The sequence below is a fragment of the Lacerta agilis genome, chromosome 4, assembly GCF_009819535.1.
Source record: "Lacerta agilis isolate rLacAgi1 chromosome 4, rLacAgi1.pri, whole genome shotgun sequence".
NCBI lineage: Eukaryota > Metazoa > Chordata > Lepidosauria > Squamata > Lacertidae > Lacerta > Lacerta agilis.
This window is the reverse complement of record NC_046315.1, coordinates 2,651,055-2,676,179: the sequence shown is the minus strand read 5'-3', so window position 1 is coordinate 2,676,179 and position 25,125 is coordinate 2,651,055. Positions and strand designations below refer to the sequence as shown.

Genomic DNA, 25,125 nt, shown 5'->3' with positions numbered 1-25,125 from the left:
GACCAATCTCCATCTTTTCCAAATTCTTCCATCTTTCCCAACATCAGGGTCTTTTCTAGGGAGTCTATTCTTCTCTTGAGCTGGCCAAAGCACTGGAGCCTCAACTCAATGGATACGTTTGATCTTTTTGCAGTCCATGGGACTCTCAAGAATCTCCTCTAGCACTCCTAAAGCTGTATAATGGTTTTTCCGACCTTTGTATGGATTCTTTTATGGGAAGTGAGATTGTAGCTCCTACTGAAGCTCTTTCCACATTCCACACACTGATAGGGTTTCTCCCCTGTATGAATTCTTTGATGGCAAGTGAGTTTGGAGCTCTGACTGAAGCTCTTTCCACATTCCACACACTGATAGGGTTTCTCCCCTGTATGAATTCTATGATGGGAAGTGAGTTTGGAGCTGCTATAGAAGCTCTTTCCACATTCCATACACCGATAGGGTTTCTCCCCTGTATGAATTCTTTGATGGGAAGTGAGACTGTAGCTGTGACTAAAGCTCTTTCCACAGTCGAAGCACTGATAAGGTTTCTCCCCTGTATGAATTCTTTGATGGGAAGTGAGAGCGGAACGATCAGTGAAGCTCTTTCCACATTGAACACACTGATAGGGTTTCTCCCCTTTATGAATTCTTTCATGGGAAGTGAGATAGGAGCTCCTACTGAATCTCTTTCCACATTCCACACACTGATAAGGTTTCTCCCCTGTATGAATTCTTTGATGGGAAGTGAGACCGTAGCTGTGACTGAAGCTCTTTCCACATTCTACACACTGATATGGTTTTTCCCCTGTATGAATTCTCTGATGCTTAGTGAGACTGGAGCTCTGACTGAACTTCTTTCCACATTTCACACACTGATAGGGTGTCAACACTGTATGAATTATTTGATGGGAAGTTAGATTGGAGCTATTATGGAAGCTCTTTCCACATTCCAGACACTGATATGGTTTCTCCCCTGTATGAATTCTTTGATGCGATGTGAGTTTGGAGTTCACACTAAAGCTCTTTCCACATTCCACACACTGATAGGGTTTCTCCCCTGTATGAATTCTTTGATGGGAAGTGAGTTTGGAGTTCTGACTGAAGCTCTTTCCACATTCCACACAATGATAGGGTTTCTCCCCTGTATGAACCATTTGATGCTTAGTGAGACTGCAGTTTGTAATGAAGCTCTTTTCACATTCCACACACTGGTAGGGTTTCTCCCCTGTATGAATCATTTGATGCTTAGTGAGACAGTTCTTCTGTTTGAACCTTTTCCCACAATTCACACACTGATATGGTTTCTCACCTGTATGTATTCTCTGGTGGGAAGTGAGAGAGGAGCCTTGACTGAAGCTCTTTCCACATTGCACGCACTGATATGGTTTCTCCCCTGTATGAATTCTTTGATGGCAAATGAGATGGTTGCTCTTACTGAAGCTCTTTCCACATTCCATGCAGTGATATGATTTCTCCCCTGTATGAATTCTTTGATGGGAAGTGAGATGGGAGCTCTTACTGAAGCTCTTTCCACATTCCATGCACTGATAGATTTTCTTTCCAATGAGATTTTGTTGATGAGAAGTGGAATGGGAACTCTGACTGCAGCTTTCTCCACACCCCAATTTTGTACGTGGCTTCTCCTCTCTGGGGATTTTGTTGTGGTCTCCCTGGTTCTCGATTTCCAATTCATCATAATCTGCAATGGAGACAAAAAGGGATTAGAGCCTCAGGAACAATTGGGGAATAAATGAAGGGAATTGGGTGTGTGTTCATTACCTGTGTTGTTTGTCATTAACCAACAAATTTATTATTATATTCTGATGAGCTGTTGAATGTTGCTTTTTTGATATACAGTAGTGGCCTAAATAGTGGAAGACTTTTTTTTTGGGAAAGTGTATTTAGAGGTTTAATGGTGCATCACACCACTTCTTTTGAAGTAATATTATACAATTATATATTAATGGAAAGATAATTTAATCAAGAATGCAATTCAACAAAGTTCGTTCAATTACCCATATTCTATCAAACGTTGTAGCCAAATAACCAGATAAAGGAAGCACAACTTGCTTAGCTTGTCTTTTTTCAGTGTGTTATGTGATTGCTATCAAGTTGGTTGGTTTTTTGTGTTCTTTCATTTAGTTAGGTTGTAAAACATAATAAAATTAGAAAAAAATGGCACAAAGAGTTGACTGGTCACCTTTGTTCTCGATTTCTGATTCATCACAATCTGCAATGGAGACAAAAATAGATTAGAACCTCAGGAACAAATGGAAAAGAACTGAAGGGAGTTGGGTGTGTGTTCAATACCTGTGTTGTTTGTCATTAACGAACAAATTTATTATTAGATTCTGATTAGTTGGTGAATGTTGCTTTGTTTGATATATAATAGTGGTCAAAATAGTGCAAGCCTTTTGTAAAAAAAAAAAGTGCATTTCATTGCTATCAAGTAGGTTTGTTTTTTAGAGTTCTTTCATTTAGTGGAAAGATAATTTAATCAAGAATGCAATTCAACAAAGTTTGTTCAATTACCCATATTCTATCAAATGTTATAGCCAAATAACCAGATAAAGGAAGCACAACTTGCTTAGGTTGACTTTTGTCAGTGTGTTATGTGACTGCTATCAAGTTGGTTGGTTTTTTGTGTTGTTTCATTTAGTGAGGTTGTAAAACACAATAAAATTATAGAAATGGCAAAAAGAGTGAATTGGTCACCCAGAAAGCGATGTAAAATTGTAGTATTAAGTGAACAAGGCTACAGTTATGAAGAAATTAGAAGAGAGATTGGGGAAAATTTAACCAAAGCTGGCCTTTCTGTATTTTTGTTTTTGTTTTTAACCATATTTATTGATTTTCCAATATATATTTCCAATTACCAATCAAATTAACATCCAAATTAATTATACAATTCCAATTAAAACAATTCCAATTATGCTAATTTTTTTTTTATAATTTGTGGACTCCCCATGTCTCGGACTCCGGAGCGCTTTTCTCATCTCTTCCAGTTGCCTTCACAGTCCAATATTTTCACAGCCTCTGATAAATGCCAGCAAGCAGACACGATTATAATAAATGATGTCTCTGTATGGATAAAGCCATTCTCCTTCCCAATGTCACATTCCGGTCGGCGCCATCTTCTCTTCCCTTCTCGTAAATCAAACTTCTGCACAGCAATCTTCCCCATGTGCATTCCTACCACTCCTTTCCAGGAGAGCCAGACACCTTGTAAATTCCACTATCAATCGTCCATCAAAGCTGGCTTCTCCCTTTGAAGTGGTGTTCAGCTTCACGGGCTCTCCTCAGCAATCAACAATCAATCTTTGCTGCGTCATTACCAGCCGGAAGTCCTCCATTACTATTAAATCGTTCCAAATCTTGTTTCAAGTCCATACAGTTTGTTTATGTAACTTCCAATCTAGTTCACTCTCAGTCTTTAAAGTCTGCTTGCTATTTCCCTGTGAAAGTGGATTTTCTGGGGGAGGTTTCGCCTGTGTTAGGTAAGATATTGAGGCAAAACAAACGAAAAGTCCAGAGCTCCCCCCCTTCTTCTCCCTCTTTCACATACCAATGTAAAGTCCATGTCTTCTTCCAGTGTTCATTCTTAACCACTCAGGGCTGCAGTTAGCAACATTCTTCCCACTCCTTTGTCCGAGGAGTGCCCAAAACCTTTAGCCAAATTTATATTTCCAGTTCTGGGGGTCGTGCACGAACGGGCCGGCTTCCAGGAGCTCTATCCAAACAAGCCCTATGCGCCCAGGCCCCCCCCCTCGGTCCCGAAGGATCAAAGTGGGTTGAGGGGCATCCGCGGGCGAGGCAGCCCTTCCCGTCATCCCGGGGAGGTAGGGAGGCTGCTTTACTCCCATCACAGCTGCCAAATTAACTCGTGATGGATAGGAGAGGTGGAACGGTCAGCCATTTCTCCCGCTGTGCCCACAGGAAGTCCGGCCTTTCTGTATTTTTGAAGAGGTATAAGGAGACTCAGTCACTACAAAATCAGACTGGTAAAGGCAGGGAAAGGTGCACAAAGGAAAGTGATGATTGAAGAACGGAGAGACTGTCCCTACATGACAGAAGAAAATCATCCGGGTGTCTACAAGATGACATGGCAAATGTAATGTGAAGTTGAGTGCAAGGACTGGTCTAAATGTTAGAATTCTAAGGAAAAAGCCATTGTTATCTCTCCAGCAAAGGTTGAAAAGATTAAACTGGGCTCAAAACCATGTTAACTGGAGAGCAGAGCAATGGCACAGTGTTATTTAGAGCAATGAGACCCAAATCTCCTTGCTTGGTAGTGATGGCATGAAATATGTGAGGAGAAGAATCAGAGAAGATTTACATCCTACTTGAATTAGAGCAACCGTGAAACACCCAGATACAGTGGTGCCCCGCTAGACGAATGCCTCGCTAGACGAACGGCATTCGTCTAGCGGAAGCTGCCCCGCAAGACGAAAAAGTCAATGGGGCTGCTTTGCAAGATGAAAAATTTTCGTCTTTTTTTTTCGTTTAGCGTTTTCGTCTAGCGGGGCACCACTGTAGTGTGATGCTCTGGGGTTGTATGGCAGCAAAAGGTGTGGGCTGAATTTGCATCATTTAAGGGAATGTAAATGCCCCAAAATGCATGAATGAAATTTGACCCAGAACACCTGATTAGAAATTCACTTAGTAACAGGGGAGAGTGTGAAGGGGAGGTTCGTCGCACCTTCCTTGATATTAAGGCTGCTTTTGACACTGCCGATAGGGGGCTGTTATGGGGCCTAGAGCCTAGATTACTCTACTTGATCAAAAAGCTTTACACAAAGAACACCTGTGGTATCAGAACAACACCAGGGAATGAATTGACAGATCCTATCAGTATAAACTGAGGAGTAAAGCAGGGCTGTGTACTTGCCCCCTCCCTTTTAATCTATTTATTAACAAACTCGCTCCTTTACAAAAACAGGTGGATGCCCATAGCCCAAAACTCAACGCAAGGTCTTCAACGCCAAAGTTATAGCTCAATTGCTCTACAGAATTTCAGTCTGGCTGCCAGGGTTTACCCAGCTGGCAGAACGAGTGCAGGCAGCTTTCCTTTTAAAGATTATTGCTGTCCCACGTTGTGTACCCTATGCAGCCTTGTGTCTAGAGGGAGGTCAACACAAGGTAGAGTCCGTTGCCTGGGAGAGATTTCTTATGTTCTGGTTAAACATCTGCCTCACAACAGATAAAGATCCTCTCCTTAGGGAAGTTTTGTTAGACCCCTTTCTTTCCCAAGGGCTACAACGGTTTAACATAAAGCAACTTTGGCTGTCAGTGGAACTTTTGAAATCGATGCCCCCACCATCTGGGTAGTGGGACATCGAACGCCAGGAACTAGCAGCAGCAGCAGCAGAGAAAACATGTTCCCCTCTCAACTTTCAACTTTCTTAAGCACACGGAATTAACCACAATTATATTGAATTTTGCTTAATGCTCAAGAACGAAGGGCATTTTCGCTGGGCAGGTTTAATTCAAATCCCTCAAACCTCCTGTGGGGAAGGTTCTCGGGAACAGTGGAAGGAGAAAGATTTTGCCCATGTGAAGACCATCAGGTGGAAAGTCTTACACACACGGTTCTCAAATGTAAACTATATGCTGATCTCCGCCAGCAGTTCCTAGATCAACTCTGCATCCCCAAATGGAAACCAGAATTAGAGGTCATACATTTTCTATTACTGAGGAATGATCAGGAGCTCACCAAGCTCATGGCTAAAGACCTTTATTTGGTTTTTTGTCTTCGAAACACATTGCAGACGTCTGATTCCCCCTGGAGACCTAGAGGTGTAATGTTAGACTGCTCTGCTTCTTTCACTTGACAAATGAAGGTGGTAATTCTGTACTGATTTGCTATGGATGTTTGTATGTGATGACAATAAAAGGTTTGATGATGATAATAATTCAATCTTGGTTTCACATTATTACAGCTGCAGAACTAAAAATTATGGGATAGGAATAAATAAAAATTATTATAACTACAGTGGTACCTCGATTTAAGAATGGTTGTTGTTGTTGTTGTTGTTGTTAAGTTTATAAACCGAGGTACCACTGTAATTTGAGGAAATTTGTTCAAGGAGCAATTTGAGGAAGATTGTTCAAAGAAAAAACTGTAATTTGCTGTTTATTATGGGGGTGTTAGGTTCCCAGGGGCGCTGTTGAGCTCTGTGAAAATATATCAGGTTGGTCACATAGAGGTATTTTTTGAATTTCCAGGCAGATATGACGATCCCACAGGGAGCCTTACCAAGAGAGGCCACGATCCCACAATTCTCCTCCATGACGTCCTTATGCAGAGCTCTCTGATTAGGATCCAGCAACACCCACTCCTCGTCCGTGAAACGAACAGCGACATCTTCAAAGCACACTGGACCCTAAAAGAAAAAGGGAAATGTACCTCCTCTGAGATAGCATCAATATGATCTGCTACACAATGCTCTGTTGTTTCCTTCCTGTAAATTGTGGTGTTGTTTCAATAGGATTGCTTTGCTTCACATTTTAATTCTGGATGCTTATTTTATTCTGCGTTTTAATTATGGGTGTTCGTCTTTGTACAAATAGGTGGTACTCCACCTTGTGTTTTCCAAATCATTCTGCCTACGCAAGCATTCCAGTTTCCCAGATGGAAGGATCCCCTTTCCCTAGAGTCAAATGCAGGGGGTTCATGAGGGCATGGAGAGCGGGAGGAATGGAGAGCAGGCCCCAATTTGCAGCGGAAGGGGCTGGTTAGGTGAATCCAGGCCACTATTTGTTTTCATATGTCAACTGCTTAGAAACCAATTTTAGCATTCAGTCATCAATCTAGAAATAAAATAAGCAGAGATTCTTGCAATGCAGGGGGTCTCCTGGCTCTGAAAGACAAGCAAGGAGGGTGGCTTCTGGCAAAAGGAGAGGGAGACACCAGTGGCTCCTCCTTCTCCTGACTCACCTCTGCCTCTCGACCTTCCTCCTCCCACTCGCCTCCTTCCTCTTCTGCCTCTGATTCTGCACTGCATTCTGCCACAGAGTCTCCCAGCTCACTAAGCCCTGTTACCCCTTCAGCTTCTGACACCTCCTCTTCCCAGGCTTCTCCCTCTTCCCCCTCTGACAGCTCATCCTTCTTCCACCTCCACTCCTTGGCCTCTAAGACGTCTTCCCTTCCTGGTTCTCCGGCTGCTTCCTCCCACCACTCCTCTGTGCCCAACCAGTCCATGACATTGCTCCATCCCTCGGCCTCTGTCCCCACAAGGCAGCTTCTCCTGACCTGATCTGGTTCCACAGCCGCTGCTTCCATTCTGTCCCCATGGAAAGACGGATCAGGAGGTCTTGCTGGCATCATTCTGTCACCTGCAAGAGAAAAAAGGTAAACAGGATGCCAGGAGTGCCTGCTTCTCTCACAGGTGATACAGGGCATCTCTAACTACAGATGGGCCTTTGAGAAAGCCTTACCTGCTGAGAGCATTTGGACTTTTGTGCTCATTTCATATGTTTGTTGTGCAGAAATACACCTCCCCTCCTCTGGACCCTTGTTCCCAACTGTCTCCCCCCAAACCAAGATGAAAAGAACCCTCAGATGAGTTGGAAAACCATCAGAATGAGACCAAACGGAGCAAAACCACTTTCCTCCTTACCCAGTGGCCTCTCTCTGGTGTCCAACGGAGGCCTCTCTGCCTCACAGGAATCCAGGTCCATTTCTGCAAAATGATCCTTTCCCTGAAAAAGAAACAAGGATTCAAGACAGAGAATGGCGAGAAATATTAGAAAGAGAATGACAAAGACTTGAAGGGTGTGAGATCTCATCCCATGGATACTTTCCCAGAAAAAGGATGGGCCATCAGCAGACCATTATGGGATGTTCTCTGTCGTGTTTGGAGTCTCTTGGGCGTATCCAGAGGAAAGTCTCTCTCACCTGCTTTCTCTCCTCTGCCTGACTCAGGAGGAAACCTTCGGCCAGGGCCACCGCCTGGGCACTGGTCTCCGCTCCGCATTCCCTCACCCAGCTCTCCATCTCCGGGGGAAGGACAGCCAGGAACTGCTCCAAGATCACCAGGTCCAGCATCTCAGCTTTCGTGTGCCTTTCTGGCTTCAGCCACTGGTGGCAAAAGTGGTAGAGTCGGCTGCAAACCTCTCGGGGTCCTTTGACCTCCTGGCAGCAGAACTGCCTCAACTGCTGGCTCTGCATCTCTGAGAGGAGGGTGTCCTCCTCACCCAGGTCGGAAGGAACCCTTTGGTCTTCTGCCAAGTTATGTCTGTCTGAATGAGAAGCTTTAGGAAATCCTAGAAATCAAATACATTGTTCTGTTACAGAATTTGGAGGACACGGGGAGGGAATGGTTCCCTGAGCAAGCATGGATGAGTCTTGCTGGGAACCAGGGCTGGACTGTACCGCATTGCAGACCTTGAGCTATCTTTTTGAAAAGAAAGAGGAGGAGAAATAAGTCAATAGCCTTCTAGCAACGCAAAATCTGGAGGCAGCTGAAGGGATTTCTGTGAAATTAATCAACCTGGTTTCTGCTGTCTTCCAGTCAATGCATGAAGTCAGAACCGACTGACAAGGGAATCCTTTGTATCTTGTGAAAAATGGATGCTTGGCTCTAGTGAGGGTCCTCACCCGGGGGTCCTCAGGAGTTGCTCCCCACTTCCACCCCCCCACTCCCCTGCTTCTGTCTCCTTTTCTTGCACTTGGACTCTCTGCTGCTCTCAAGAAAGACTCCTGGGGGGGTCCCTTTTTCTTTGCTCTGAGGGCCAGGTATGTTTCTGGCCAAAGATCTCCCTTGAAATTTAGGCATTTATTATTATTATTATTATTATTATTATTATTCTGTTAGATAGCTTAACACACACAGCCATTGATGCCAAGGTCCCTGGAGGCTCAGTGAGTAGCAGCGTCCATTTCCGGCTGCTTTGCCAGCAACAATCCCTTTGGGACAGAGAGGATGCGGTCCTGGGATGCCCTGCTCTGGGTGCGAGGGGATTGCTGCAGTGGCCTCTGTGTGCAGCTGCCCTTGGAGACACTGGGAAACTGGTTTGCAGTGGAGCAGCCAGACTATGGGCTGGGGTCCCTCTCTTCATTCCTGCCCTTTCTCTCCCCTCTTTCTTTCTTTCTTTCTTTCTTTCTTTCTTTCTTTCTTTCCTTCCTTCTTCTACGTGGGTTTTTTTTTTTGGGCGGCTACTCCACCTCCTCGTCCAGCTTTGGAGAACCATTTGCCCATGTGTCCTCTGTTGTGCAATGAGGCTGAGCGACGTCACACAGAGTTAAAGTCCCAGGGACTCCTTTGTTTAAAGAAAGAGGAGCCATTTGGGACCCTCTGATCTGCAGGAAGGAGAGCATTGCAGACCTGGCCCCTCCCTGGCAGGACCCTCTCCTCCCCCTGCATGAGCAGACCAGGCCCCCCAGGCTGGCCCCCTCCCCTGCTGCAGCCCTGGGACCCCCACCGCCTCCCCACTGCACCCTCTGGGGGGGGAGAGAGAGAGGAGACTCACCAGATCCCAGGAGGGGACAGCCATGCAGCCCTTGCAGGAGAGGACTGGGCAGGGAGGGAGGGAGGGAGGGGCCTGGGCTCTGGAGGACCTGGCCCCCTCTTGCTTCCTGTCCTTTCTAGGAAGGCAGCTCTGTTCCCTTTAACCCTTGCAAAGCCGAGTCCGCCCAGCTCAGCCCTCTCTCGCTTTGCAGAACCTCAGATTTTTATTCTTTTTTATGGATTTTATGGCCAGAGATCTAAATAAATAAATCCTATTCTCATCTTAAATGAGTACTGTAATACTTTCTTATGCGTGCTTTTTATGCTAATATACAAAAGTATGCCATTTCCCTTTCCAGAAATATTTAACTGCTAATTCAATGGATTGAAAATGGATGGTTGTTATTGTTTCGGGAAGCTATTAATATTTGATTGACTATTGTATTTTTGTTGTGTGTTGATTCAAGGGTATGCTATGTATCGGTAACTGCCTTCCTGTTCCAGAAGGAACAGCTACTATTGGTTCGTTCAAGCTGCTGCATTTGGATCTTCAGTCTTATTGGTTTGCACCAAAAGGCAGCTTTGTGATTGCTTGAGATTGTTCCCTCCAAAATGTATCCCTTCTAGCCAGTCTTCTGTCCCTATAAAGGTAGCTTCCCTCTCCTCAGTTGCCCAGTCTTGTTTGCCTGAATAAAGAGTGTTACGTTGAAGAAGCTGTCTCCTGCCTGCTATGTCAGAGAGCTGAAATCACTTGCTGAAATCACTATCCCCACGCTACTACAATTTTAGTATATTGTTGGAAGCCGCCCAGAGTTGTTGTTGTTGTTATCATTATTATTAATTGAATTGATTGGTGAGTGTTCTCCTTTCGAAAGAGGCAGGTGGAATCTCCATGGATGCTAATAGCATAACGTTGAAAAGCTAGTGAAAAACGGGGAGCCATATTTGTAAAGTTTGCTTGAAAGTTTGAAAATGTTTTGAAACTTGAAAGTGTTTTGCTTCATAAACTCCATCTATAAGAACATCCCTGGTCCTTTGAAAAAGAGGCTCTGAATCCAATCTCTTGTGCCATGTACTCCGTACTTAATTTTCCCTGCTGCAAAGTTCTTGGGCAAGTTCTTAAAGAAATGGGAGTGCCAGATCACTTCATTTGTCTCCTGAGAAATCTCTATGTGGGACAAGAAGCTACAGTTAGAACTGGATATGGAATAACTGATTGTTTCAATTACAGGTGGGTAGCCGTGTTGGTCTGCCATAGTCGAAACAAAATAGGAAATTCTTTCCAGTAGCACCTTAGAGACCAACTTGGTCTCTAAGGTGCTACTGGAAAGAATTTCCTATTTTGTTTTGATTGTTTTAAAATTGTGAAAGGAGTACGACAAGGCTGTATACTGTCTCCCTGCTTATTTAACTTATATGCAGAATTCATCATGCGAAAAGATGGACTGGATGAATCCCAAGCCGTAATTAAGATTGCCGGAAGAAATATCAACAACCTCAGATATGCTGATGACACAACCTGGATTGCAAAAACTGAGGAGGAATTAAAGAACTTCTAAATGAGGGTGAAAGAGGAGAGCGCAAAATATGGTCTGAAGCTCAACATCAAAAAAACTAAGATCATGGCCACTGGTCCCATCACCTCCTGGCAAATAGAAGGGCAAGAAATGGAGGCAGTGAGAGATTTTACTTTCTTGGGCTCCATGATCACTGCAGAGGGTGACAGCAGTCACGAAATTAAAAGACGCCTGCTTCTTGGGAGGAGAGCAATGACAAACCTAGACAGCATCTTAAAAAGCAGAGACATCACCATGCCGACAAAGTTAAAGCTATGGTTTTCCCAGTAGTAATGTATGGAAGTGAGAGCTGGACCATAAAGAAGGCTGATCGCCGAAGAATTGATGCTTTTGAATTATGGTGCTGGAGGAGACTCTTGAGAGTCCCATGGACTGCAAGAAGATCAAACTTATCCATCCTTAAAAAAATCAGGCCTGAGTGCTCACTGGAAGGGCAGATCCTGATGTTTAGACTCCAGTACTTTGGCCACCTTATGAGAAGAGAAGACTCCCTGGAAAAGACCCTGATGTTGGGAAAGATGGAGGGCACAAGGAGAAGGGGACGACAGAGGATGAGATGGTTGGACAGTGTTCTCGAAGCAACTGGCATGAGTTTGGCCAAACTGTGGGAGGCAGTGGAGGATAGGGGTGCCTGGCGTGCTCTGGTCCATGGGGTCACGAAGAGTCGGACATGACTGAACGACTGAACAACAACAAGGTCTCCTTAGAGTAAAAGGTCTTTTGAGGAATCTTAATATTGTTTTTAAGGTAGAACTTCCATGGCTGTGTCCATAAGATTAACCCAGACACAGGCTTCCCTAAAAAAAATTTTTTTTTCCTTGTTCTGTCTCTGAGCTTTTTCCTTCCCCTTCTTACTTTTTGCTTGAACAGGTACATCTACTCCCAAGTAAGCTTCCTTTATCAAGGAAACTGCAAAGGGGGAGGGGCCTGAGGAAAATTGTTTAATTGTTCACTTTTATCTTCCTTTTTAAATCACTTCTATCAAATCTATGGCTGTTTTATTATTTGTGGGTGGTTACATCAACTCTTGAATTAACCCTGTTATTTACTAAAGATTTTCTCTCCCTATCAAAACCTAATAAAACTGTCTGTTCACTTTTATCTTCCTTTAAAGAACGCTTCTAGAAACTCGGTCACTTAAACTATCTTAAGATCTGTTAAAGGGTACTTTTATTTTCTTGTCTTGTTTGATTCCTTAGTGTGTGTGCTTGCATGGTAAAGGCATGGCTTGTGTTTCCTTCCCCAGTTGTGTCTGTGTACATAAGTATGTGTGTGTCTCTCTGGTCTCTTGCTGCAAAGGGAAGGTTGATGGTGTTGAGACCCCTGTATTTCAGAGGGTTGGACTAGGTGACCCCAGGGTCCCTTCCAGTTCCGCAAATCTAGGACTGTATGGAAGCGGAGTTCAGTGGGATTGCATGTCATGTGACGGTGCTAGATAGGTAGAAGGAAGGCTAGGGAATGTGTCTGCAAGCACTGGAAAGTGAATTTTAAATTCTGGTGGAGTGGTATAATGGGCTGAAATTCAGTCAAACTTTGGTCTACGGCAGAGAAGGATGGAAGGATGGGTTTTCTGAGTTTGGAATAGAGAGTTTAAGAAGTGGCGTTTGTATATCATGCATTAAGAGTGAGTATCTAAGGGGTTTTCACCATGTTGTCAGCTATTTTTTTTAACTGCAAAAGTCCAGTCAAAGTTTAAGCACACGATGATCCATTAGCAAGGAGACTTCATTAGGAATTTAGTTTCACCAAAACCTGTATTACTGGCTTTGGTGAAAACCTTGCTGTGTTTCTGTTTTTGTTTTAAATCTACTCCTTACCCTTCCCTTCCTTTATTCAAGTGGTAATTTAGCCAAGAGATGCAACACTTTTAATGGTATTATAGATTTGCTGAATCATAGAATCCTAGAGTTGGAAGAGACCACCAGGGCCATCCAGTCCAACCCCCTGCCAAGCAGGAAACACCATCAAAGCATTCCTGACAGTATGTTATTTCCACAAAGGGGGAGGGGGGAACGACCCAATTTTGTGTATAATTGTTTTTATGTTCAATGTATGGTGTTTTATTGCTTACACCCCAATGGAGGATTCTCATGCATTTTAAGCTTTCTAATAGATCAGGCTATTGCGTAGTCCAGTATATAGATCAATTTATGACCACATTTCCTTGTTCCACCTGGCACTCTGCAGTGTGGCAACCTTCTCTACCCATTTTTAAATTGTTTTAAATTCACTTCACCAAGAAAAAGCTTCAGGATCCATTAAACAGCAGGTACATGAATAATAATAATAATAATTTACTATTTATACCCCACCCATCTGGCTGGGCTTCCCCAGTCACTCTGAGCGGCTTCCAACAAAATATTAAAACACAATAATCCATTAAACGTTCAAAGCTTCCCTAAACAGGGCTGCCTTCAGATACCTTCTAAAAGTCTGGTAGTTGTTGTTCTCTTTGACATCTGGTGGGAGGGCATTCCACAGGGCGGGTGCCACTACCGAGAAAGCCCTCTGTCTGGTTCCCTGTAACTATGCTTTGATTTAGCTGCAATTAGCTTTTTGGTCCATTAGGAACAACTGAGCAACTTCCCCACAGTGCAAGACCAGAGCCTATGGTAACAAAAAGGACATCTCTCTCACGACAAGTCCAAACCTGTCCAAACCTATGGCAAGGTGACATGGTCTATATGAAAGCCCTAAGGGGATTCACCAGGGATTGTTGCTGCTGTGGTATGATGGAGGTGTGAGACCAGAGGAGAGCTAGCTTTGACACCTGGGAACACACAAAAAAGGCAGAAACAAAACAAACCGCATTTTTCAGTCATTATCTGACCTTCCTGCTAAGTGTAAAAAATAGACCACTGTTGAGAATGTTTCTCCCAAAGTGCTAGAATGCCACAAGTAATTTTAGTAACAAAATGCAACATGTGTTATTTTTAGGTGATATCCTACATCCAGCTACATGCACTGCTGCACTTGTGAATTGCCTTAAGACGCCAAACATGCAAGTCATCCATTTACAACATACCTGGTTATTATTTTGTAGGGCAACAATTTTTTTATAAAAATGATACACCCAAAGGGGGGAATTGTAAAAGAATTTTAAGGTCATAACTGTATATATAAACCACATGTATGAAATCCCATATATTAGGTCCTGAACTAATTGACCTCAAATATTTCTCTTCAAGGTCAAAGTGGGAAACCTCCCCTTTGTCTCTTTCCTCACAAATCCTGTCTTACGGTCACATTCAGGATATGAACAGGGTGTGAGCCTGTGACCTAGATTCAGGAATTAAGTAGTTCTAATAAGAAAAGAGTGGCCAAAACCCAGATAATGCAACCAGGTAACTTGCCAGACAGGAGATAAATGCACTCAGATTTCTGTTGTAGACCGCCTTTGGCCAGCAGAGAGTGTCACAGGGACAACCTACATTCCCTTTAAAGCAAACTTGGGTCTCCAGCTGTTTTTGGACTACAACTCCAATCATCCCTAACTAGAAGGACCAATGGGAAGGGATGATGGCAACTGTAGTCTGGGAACTGCTTGGGACCCAAGTTTGGGAAACCATGCTTTAAAGCAACTTTTGTGTTTCGCCAAAAAACATGGGACCTGCCTACGTTTGTATTTTCTTGTACTTTGTTCTCCTCACAACCTGTTGTGCATTATATATATATATATATATATATATATATATATATATATATATATATATATATAGAAAGAGAATTTGTATGGCAGGTTGTGGAAGAATAAAAGGTTGAGATTGAAAAGAACACAAAAAATTGGAGGGTGGCCTCCTCAAATATTTCATAGGGGGAAGACTCTTGGTTTTTAAGAGTTGGAGCCTATTCCCTCCACCAACAGGTCTCAGGATGGTTACAAATAAAAACACAACATAAAAACACAAAACACCACATTTAAAAATGGCATTAAATGTCAATCAGCCAAAGGCCTGGTTAAAAAGGTGCAGATTTGTCTGGCTCCTAAAGCTGTATAATGGTTTTTCCAGCCTTTGTATGGATTCTTTTATGGGTAGTGAGGCTGTGGCTGTGACTGAAGCTCTTTCCACATTCCACACACTGATAGGGTTTCTCCCCTGTATGAATTATTTGATGGGAAGTGAGACTGTGGCTGTGACTGAAGCTCTTTCCACATTCCACACACTTATAAGGTTTCTCCCCTGTATGAATTCTTTGATGGGAAGTGAGAGAGGAGCTATCAGTGAAGCTCTTTCCACATTCAACACACTCATAGGGTTTCTCCCCTATATGAATTCTTTCATGGGAAGTAAGACTGGAGCTGTGACTGAAGCTCTTTCCACAGTCAAAGCACTGATAAGGTTTCTCCCCTGTATGAATTCTTTGATGGGAAGTGAGAGAGGAGCTATCAGTGAAGCTCTTTCCACATTCAACACACTGATAGGGTTTCTCCCCTGTATGAATTCTTTGATGGGAAGTTAGATTGGAGTTATTATTGAAGCTCTTTCCACATTGCACACACTGATAGGGTTTCTCCCCTGTATGAATTCTTCGATGGGAAGTGAGACTATGGCTGTGACTAAAGCTCTTTCCACATTCCACACACTGATAGGGTTTTTCTCCTGTGTGAATTCTCTGATGGGAAGTGAGACTGTGGCTGTGACTAAAGCTCTTTCCACATTCCACACACTGGTAGGGTTTCTCCCCTGTATGAATTCTTTGATGGGAAGTGAGACTGTGGCTGTGACTAAAGCTCTTTCCACATTCCACACACTGATAGGGTTTCTCCCCTGTATGAATTCTCTGATGGGAAGTGAGACTGGAGTTCGTACTGAAGCTCTTTCCACATTCCACACACTGATAGGGTTTCTCCCCTGTATGAATTCTTTGATGCTTAGTGAGACTGTCCTTCTTACTGAAGCTCTTTCCACATTCCACACACTGATAGGGTTTCTCCCCTGTATGAATTCTTTGATGGCAAGTGAGACTGTGGCTGTGACTAAAGCTCTTTCCACATTCCACACACTGATAGGGTTTCTCCCCTGTATGAATTCTTTGGTGGTAAGTGAGAGAGGAGCTCTGACAGAAGCTCTTTTCACATTCCATGCACTGATAGGTTTTCTTTCCATTGAGATTTTGTTGATGGGAAGTGGAATTGGAGCTCTGACTGCAGCTTTCTCCACACTCCAAATTTGTACGCGGCTTCTCCTCTCTGGGGATTTTGTCGTGGTCACCCTTGTTCTCAATTTCCCATTCATCACAATCTGCAATGGAGACAAAAAGGGATTAGAGCCTCAGGAACAAATGGAGAAGAACTGAAGGGAGTTGTGTGTTTGTTCATTACCTGTGTTGTTTTTCATTAACCAACAAATTTATTATTAGATTCTGATGAGTTGTTGAATGTTGCTTTGTTTGATATACAGTAGTGGCCAAAATATGGGAAGAATTTTTGAAAAAAGTGTATTTCAGAGGTTTAATGTTGCATAGCACCACTTCTTTTGAAGTAATAATATACAATTATATATCAATGGAAGTATAATTTAATCAAGAATGTAATTCAACAAAGTGTGTTTGGAGCCTTATTTGCCCCTACGGGTTCCCATTGTTGCGCCCGGTGAGAAAACATGGAAGCAGTCAAAAGACACGAGGCTTCTGGCTTCAAAGGGAGAAAGATTTATTCTTCTGCATGCAGAGGTACTTGCTTTGTTCAGACAGCTAAGCAAGTACAAAACTAGCCAATTTCCAGACAGTTCTGCCCCCTTTTCCTCCTGAGGTTCAAACTTACAATGGAGTAAATTCCTCCAAAGCCTAACTTACACTGTCAGGGCTACACTGTCAGTTGCTAACCATGAGCCCCTTCCCATTCTACTTCAACATTCTCTTCTCCTTCATTCTACATCCCACAAACCTACAACTACATTCCCAAATACATTCTGCTAAGAAGCCATTTCTTCTGTTTCAAAACCTTCCCTGAAAAACTTAAAACCTGGGATATAAAATAAAACATTTCCCCTAATCAACTTCTGTTGGAGATCATCTTCTCTCTTCTGAAGACATAATCACCTTTCCCCCCCCTTTGTGGGAGGCAAATTCCCTTCCTTTGCAAGATTCACTGCTGCAAAGAGAAAAAATCCTTGCTGTTTAAACTAAGGCTTCTCTCTGTTTCTGTCCATCTCCCCACTCTCATTGCTTTACCAAAGGTCAATTAAGAAACAAAATAAGACTGTAATTGCAAGAGCAGCCCTCCTTTCAATGCTTCAGACACACTTTTACATTCACCTAAACATTGCAGAGAAATACTTTTACAGCCCATTCTATTAAAGACACATACCTTGGCACACAAACAATTTCCAAAACACACTCACCAAACCCTGGGGTTCAAACAGATTCCTTGAAGGGACAACAAAACAAAACAACAAATACAAGAATACAAGAGGACTGCCGTTGTGCAGCCACATATACAAGGGAAAAAACAGACTTCCCAGACTTCGTTGGCAATGCAGCAAGAAATGAAACAATTTTGGGAACACAGAGTTTGGGAACACACAGACTAGGGCTGCTTTCTGCCCCACCTTTCCAGAATGAATGCAAGCCTCAAACAGGGACCAGCACACACACACAGGCACTACAGATACAGACAAACTCACAAAAATCACACTGCACAATCACTGCAAACACAGAACTCATACAACACACACACATACTGAAGGAAAAATATTCAACAGGTTCATAAAATTATTACAAGTCATAATTTTTTACACAGCAACAAAAAATCCAATTCCCCATCTCAGCTAGCTCAGGTTCAACCTGGGACACTCCTTCCCACCTAACGTTTACACGTGCACACACCTTTCTTCGCACCCAGTTGGTGACTTAGACGGAGTTGCCTTGCTAAGAAATGCACCAAAAGGGCCACAAATCGCTTCGCTTAGGGGTTCTGAACCCCCGCGTCTCATTCACTCAGCACCATTCACTGGAGTGTCCACACACACCATTCACCATGCACAGAATAAAATCACAGAAAAAAATCTTAACCCCCTTCTCTCTTCTCAGAGAGCGCACCCCCCTTCTTTTTCCCCACAGCCAACGGCACTCTTTTGCTCTCTGCTGGCTCACTTCCTGGCGGCCCCCTATGGCTCACTGCCAGGCTCCGGTGGCAACTCTACTTGCACACTACCGGATTTTAACGGCGGCCCTCTGGCTCACTGCCGTTGCAGGATCGATCACATCCTGCGCTTCCCCTTCCCTGGGAAGCTGCTCCCCCTGTGGAGCTTACCTGTCCTCTGCAGATCTTACTTCCCTTCCCCCCTGCGGCCGCTTGTCTCTTTCTCCCGTCGCCACGGTGCAGTTTGGCTCTCCCTCTGGGGTAAGCCAGTCCCTTCCCACAAACAGGCAGGAAGCGCGCTTGGGGCCAGCAAACGCCAGACCGGGAGAGCCTTTTCGCTGTGCGGTGATGCCTCGGACTCCCTGTTTTCTCAATCCCGGGGAACGGCGAAGGGTTCCCGGCCAATGCACCACGTAATGGAGCCTTATTTGCCCCTACGGGTTCCCATTGTTGCGCCCGGTGAGAAAACATGGAAGCAGTCAAAAGACACGAGGCTTCTGGCTTCAAAGGGAGAAAGATTTATTCTTCTGCATGCAGAGGTACTTGCTGTGTTCAGACAGCTAAGCAAGTACAAAACTAGCCAATTTCCAGACAGTTCTTATAGACAGTTCTCTGGCTTTCTTCCCACCCCAGAAAACTTCCTCTTGTCCATATAGGGAACATTTCCTGTTGTACATTTCCTGTTGTACATATAAGGCAAAAGGACATATAAGGCAAAAGAACATTTAGCCCTCAGTTGGTTCATGCGCACTCCAGCAAGGCCACCCTATCTCTTGACCTAGGCAACAGTTCCTCTCTGCAAGGACAGTTACAGTACTCTCTGCGTAAGGTCTACTGTTATCTCCAGACAGTGCAATGTAGATCAGAGTTCACAGCTTTACAGAGCAGTTTCATACAGAAAAGCTTAACAGGGGCACTTTTATACTTAATACATTCACTGGACTAACAATACATTCAGGTAAATATATAGGTTAGCTAATTAACTCCTTCCATGTTCAATTACCCATATTCTATTAAATGTTATAGCCAAATAACCAGAAAAAGCAAGCACAACTTGCTTAGGTTGACTTTTGTCTCTGTGTTATGTGATTGCTATAAAGTTGGTTTGTATTTTTGTGTTGTTTCATTTAGTGATTCTGTAAAATCTAATAAAATTATAGAAATGGCACAAAGAGTTTACTGGTCACCCAGAAAGCTATGTAAAATTGTAGTATTAAGTGAACAAGGCTACAGTTAGGAAGAAATTACATGAAAGATTCGGAAAAACTTAACCAAAGCTGGCATTTCCATGTTTTTGAAGAGGTAAAAGGACAGTCAGTCACTACAAAATCAGACTGGTAAAGGTAGGAAAAGGTGCACAAAGGCAAATAACGATCGAAGAATGGAGAGACTGTCCCTACATGACAGAAGAAAATCATCTGGGTGTATACAAGATGACATGGTGAAATGTAATGTGAAGTTGAGTGCAAGGACTGGTCTAAATGTTAGAATTTTAAGGGCAAAGCCATTGTTATCTCTTAAGCAAACGTTGAAAAAATTATACCCATGTTAACTGGAGAGCGGAACAATGGGACAGGGTTATTTGGAGCGAAGAGACCCAAATCTCCTTGCTTGGTAGTGATGGCATGAAATATACGAGAAGAATCAGAGAAGATTTACATCCCTCTTGCATTACACTGACCGTGAAACACCCGGATAGTGTGATGATCTGGGGTTGTATGGCAGCAAAAGGTGTGGTCCGAATTTGCATCATTTATGGGAATGTAAATGCCCCAAGAATAAACATTGACATCCTGGGCATCAGTGAAGTAACATGGACGGGAATGGGTGAATTCAGTTCGGATGACTATCATATCTACTACTTTGGGCAAGAATCCCGTAAAAGAAATGGAGTGGCCCTCATAGTCAACAAAAGAGTGGCGAAAGCTGTACTGGGATGCAATTTCAAAAATGATAGAATGATCTCGATACGAATCCAAGGCAGACCTTTTAACATCACAGTAATCCAAGTTTATACACCAACCACCGGGGCTGAAGAAACTGAAATTGACCTATTCTATGAAGACTTACAACATCTTATAGAAATGACACCAAAGAAGGATGTTCTTCTCATTATAGGCCATTGGAATGCTAAAGTAGGGAGTCAAGAGATAAAAGGAACAACTGGCAAGTTTGGCCTTGGAGTTCAACATGAAGCAGGTCAAAGACTAATAGAGTTCTGTCAAGAGAACAAGCTGGTCACCACAAACACTCTTTTCCGACAACACAAGAGATGACTCTACACATGGACATCACCATGGCATGAGCGACTGACATGAGTTTGGCCAAACTGCGGGAGGCAGCAGAGGATAGGGGTGCCTGCCGTGCTCTGGTCCATGGGGTCACGAAGAGTCGGACATGACTGAATGACTGAACAACAACAAATACCCCCAAATGCATGAATGAAATGCTTGAGCCCAAAATGAAGCATTCAACATGTGATCTTTTCCCAGATACTGAACCATTTATATTCATTTTCTATTTCAACAGGATTCAGCTCCATGTCATGTTGCTGGTTTGTGCAAAAGGTGCTTTCAAGATAATCCTATTCCACTGCTGGAATGGCCTGGGAATAGCCCAAACTTTAACCCAATCGGAAATTTGTGGAGCCAACGAAAGATACTTGTTTGTCAGAAGCAACCCAACAATAAAGTCCAATTAACAGAGGCAATAATTCAGTCTTGGTTTCTCATTATTACAGCTGCAGAAGTAAAAACTTGCTTCACTTCATGGGAAGGTGTTGGAAGGCCGTAATTAAAGCTAAAGCCTGCCAATGGTTAGCAAAGGTTTCACGGTTTTTCTTTATGACTGCTGTTCTAATAAATACTCCTTCATAAAAGGTATTGCATTACTTTCTTCATTAAATTCTCTTTCCATTGATATATAATTTTATGGTATTACTCCACACAGAAGTGGAGTTATAAGCCATCAAACCTCAGAAATACACTTTTCACAAAAGGTTTCCACAATTTTGCCCACTAGTATGAGTTGTTCTTTTTAATGTTCTTTTTATATGGAATCAGATTATTATTTATGTTTCATGTTTATAAATGTGTTGGAAGCCGCAGGGTATAAATAAAAAATATTATTATAACCACAGTGGTACCTCGATTTAAGAACAGTCCTGTTCCAAAACAGATTAAGTTTGTAAACCGAGGTACAACTGTATTACTATCATCATCATCATCATCACTGCTGCTACAACCACCTGAGATTCAATAAGCCTGGCTCTTCTCTGGGATGGATTTTGTTTGGCCCAGTCATGGCATCCCCTCCATCTCCAATGTCAGTCGTCTCTGTGGTCAACCCAATACTGACAGGAGCAAAAACAAAAACAGAAAACCTGAAGCTACTTATCTTTCCTAACATTTCTGAAGCTGACATTTAAGATGGCCTGGGCAGTTCAGAGCAGTCCAATCGTGGTAGAAGAAGGAATAAATTGAGGTAGATTGTTCAAAGAAAAAACTGTTATTTACTGTTTATTGTGGGGGTGTTGGGTTCCCAGGTGTTATAGGGGGCGCTGTTGAGCTCTGTGAAAATTTATGAGGTTGGTCCCATAGAGGAATTTCAAGGTAGATATAATGATCCCACAGGGAGCCTTACCAAGAGAGGCCACGATCCCACAATTCTCCTCCATGACGTCCTTATGCAGAGCTCTCTGGTCAGGATCCAGCAACGCCCACTCCTCGTCCGCGAAATGAACAGCGACATCTTCAAAGCACACTGGAGCCTGAAAGAAAAAGGGAAATGTCCTCCTCTGAGACAACACTGTTGTTCACAACCACTCCTTGAGCCTTGACATTGCTCCATCCCTCAGCTTCTGTCCCCACAAGGCAGTTTCCCCTGACCTGATCTGGTTCCACAGCTGCTGCTTCCCTTCTGCCCCCATGAAAAGACGGATCAGGAGGTCTTGCCAGCATCATTCTGTCACCTGCAAGAGAAAAAAGGTAAACAGGATGCCAGGAGTGCCTGCTTCTCTCACAGGTGAAACAGGGCATCTCTAACTACAGATGGGCCTTTGAGAAAGCCTTACCTGCTTAGAGCATATGGATGTTTGTGCCCATTTCATATGTTTGCTGTGCAGAAATACATCTCCCCTCCCCTGGACCCTTGTTCCCAACTGTCTCCCCCCAAAACAAGATGAAAAGAATCCTCAGATGAGTTGGAAAACCAACACAATGAGACCAAACGGAGGAAAAACCACCTTCCTCCTTACCCAGTGGCCTCTCTCTGGTGTCCAACGGAGGCCTCTCTGCCTCACAGGAATCCAGGTCCATTTCTGCAAAATGATCCTTTCCCTGAAAAAGAAACAAGGATTGAAAACAGAATGGCGAGAAATATTAGAAAGAGAATGAGAAAGACTTGAAGGGTGTGAGATCTCATTTCATGGGTGCTTTCCCAGGAAACGGATAGGCCATCAGCAGAACATTATGGGATGTTCTCTGTCCTCTTTGGAGCCCCTTGGGAGTATCCAGAGGAAAGTCTCTCTCACCTGCTTTCTCTCCTCTGCCTGACTCAGGAGGAAACCTTCGGCCAGGGCCACCGCCTGGGAACTGGTCTCCGCTCCGCATTCCCTCACCCAGCTCTCCATCTCCGGGGGAAGGACAGCCAGGAACTGCTCCAAGATCACCAGGTCCAGCATCTCAGCTTTCGTGTGCCTTTGCGGCTTCAGCCACTGGTGGCAAAAGTGGTAGAGTCGGCTACAAACCTCTCGGGGTCCTTTGGCCTCCTGGCAGCAGAACTGCCTCAACTGCTGGCTCTGCACCTCTGAGAGGAGGGTGTCCTGCTCACCCAGGATCTTCTGCACTGGGTTTTCCCAGAATCGCCCACTGCTCCCAGTTTGGTTGGCATGGCCTCTTCCTGCTCCAGGGCCAGCTGAGTCTCGCTCATCCATCTGTGCTCTCAGGAAGCCTCTGAGAAATCAGAAGGAACCCTTTGGTCTTCTGCCAAGTTCTGTCCCTCTGAATGAGAAGCTCTAGCAAATCCTACAAAGCAAATACATTGTTCTGTTACAGAATTTGGAGGACGCGGGGAGGGAATGGTTCCCTAAGCAAGCATGGATGAGTCTTGGAGGGAACCAGGACTGGACTGCACCACATCCCAGACCATGAGCTATCTTTTTGAAAAGAAAGAGGAGGAGGAAGAGGAGAAGAAATAAGTCTCTAGCCTTCTAGCTATGCAAAATGTGCAGGGAAATGAAGCGATTTCTGTGAGTATAATCAACCTGGTTTGTGCATCCTTCCAGTCAATGCATGAAGTCAGAACTGACTGACAAGGGAATCATTTGTATCCTGTGAAAAATGGATGCTTGTCTCTAGTGGGGGTCCTCACCCAGGGGGGATTCAGGAGTTCCTCCCCACCCCCACTCCCCTGCTTCTGTCTCCTTGTCTTGCACTTGGACTCTCTGCTGCTCTCAAGACAGACTCCTGGGGTGGGGTCCCTTTTTCTTTGCTCTGAGGGCCAAGTATGTATCTGGCCAACCCCCTGAGGGCCAAGTGGGTGAGGCCAAAGACACTTCCCCTGAAATTTAGGCAGGTATTTTAGCATTATAATTCTGTTAGATAGCTTAACACACACACACACAGCCATTGGTGTCAAGGTCCCTGGAGGCTCAGTGAGTAGCAGCACCCATTTCCGGCTGGTTTCCAGCAACAATCCCTTTGGGACAGAGAGGATGTGGTCCTGGGATGCCCTGCTCTGGGTGCGAGGGGATTGCTGTAGTGGCCTCTGTGTGGAGCTGCCCTTGGAGACACTGGGAAACTGGTTTGCAATGCAGCAGCCAGACTATGGGCTGGGATCCCTCTCTTTATTCCTGCCCTTTCTCTCCCCCCTTTCCTTCCTTCCTCGTCCAGCCTTTTAAAACCAATTGCACATATTTCCTCTGTTGCTGAATGACGCTGCGCGACGTCACACACCGTTAAAGTCCTAGGGACTCCTTTGTTCGAAGAAGGGAGATTTCGTGGGAGCCATTTGGGATCCTCTGATCTCCCGGAAGGAGAGCGTTGCAGACCTGGCCCCTCCCTGGCAGGCCCCTCTCCTCCCCCTGCATGAGCAGACCAGCCCCCCCCCCAGGCTGGCCCCCTCCCCTGCTGCAGCCCTGGGACCCCCACCGCCTCCCCACTCACCAGATCCCAGGGGGGGACAGCCAGGCAGCCCTTGCAGGAGAGGACTGGGCAGGGAGGGAGGGAGGGGCCTGGGCTCTGGAGGACCTGGCCCGCCCCCTGTTGCTTCCTTTCCTCTCTAGGAAGGCAGCACAGTTCCCTTTAACCCTTGCAAAGCCGAGTCCGCCCAGTTCAACTCTCTCTCGCTTGGCAGAACCTGGGAAGTCCCCTGATCAACAAAGTTTGTAATTCCATCCAAAAAAGGGGAGGAGAGATTTCTCTGGTTTTACTTGTTTTTGAGAAAGCCAGGCTTTCAACCTGTATGTTTATGTTGTGATATCTTCAGATGAAGGGCAAATAAATTTGAAAAATGATAATAAATAAGGATATTGACAAGCTGGAACATGGGCAAAGGACGGCGATTTCTGTATTTATTCAATTTGTAAACCACCCGGGGAAGGTGTTGTTCGATACTCAGGGACTGATGCGTTTCCTTCGCCTTTCCACAGTGGGGCGGGGGGGGGGGTGAACAAGGAGGTCCCGAGACGAATTGGTGTTGCTGCGGCGGGGTGAAGAGGACCCCCAGATTGCTTTAAGTGGCTAAGCTTAAGCTTAAACAAAATAAAAAGTTAAAAATCCCTTCCAGTAGCACCTTAGAGACCAACTAAGTTTGTTCTTGGTATGAGCTTTCGTGTGCATGCACACTTCTTCAGATACCAGATTCTAGGCAGTATGTTCATTTCAATGGCCGCGATTTTCCCTAATAATGACAAATTTAATCTTCTCCAAATATCCAAATCTTTTTTAATTTCTTTCCATGTATTGATATAGTTGTCCCTACATAGATTATTTGTATTGCTGGTGATCCAGATACCGAGATATTTTACTTTGTTTGC

General features: G+C 44.2%; 1 protein-coding gene across 1 annotated transcript in view; it reads right to left on the bottom strand.

Moving 5' to 3' along the window:
- Positions 1 to 206: 206 nt before the first annotated feature.
- Positions 207 to 25,125, bottom strand: part of LOC117045022 — a gene marked incomplete at its 3' end in the record, with an annotated part of 111,433 nt that continues 86,514 nt past the window's right edge. Inside the window, 2 exon segments of the mRNA XM_033145811.1 lie at positions 207 to 1,542; positions 15,021 to 16,105. Coding sequence (XP_033001702.1) covers positions 207 to 1,542; positions 15,021 to 16,105 — 2,421 coding nt within the window.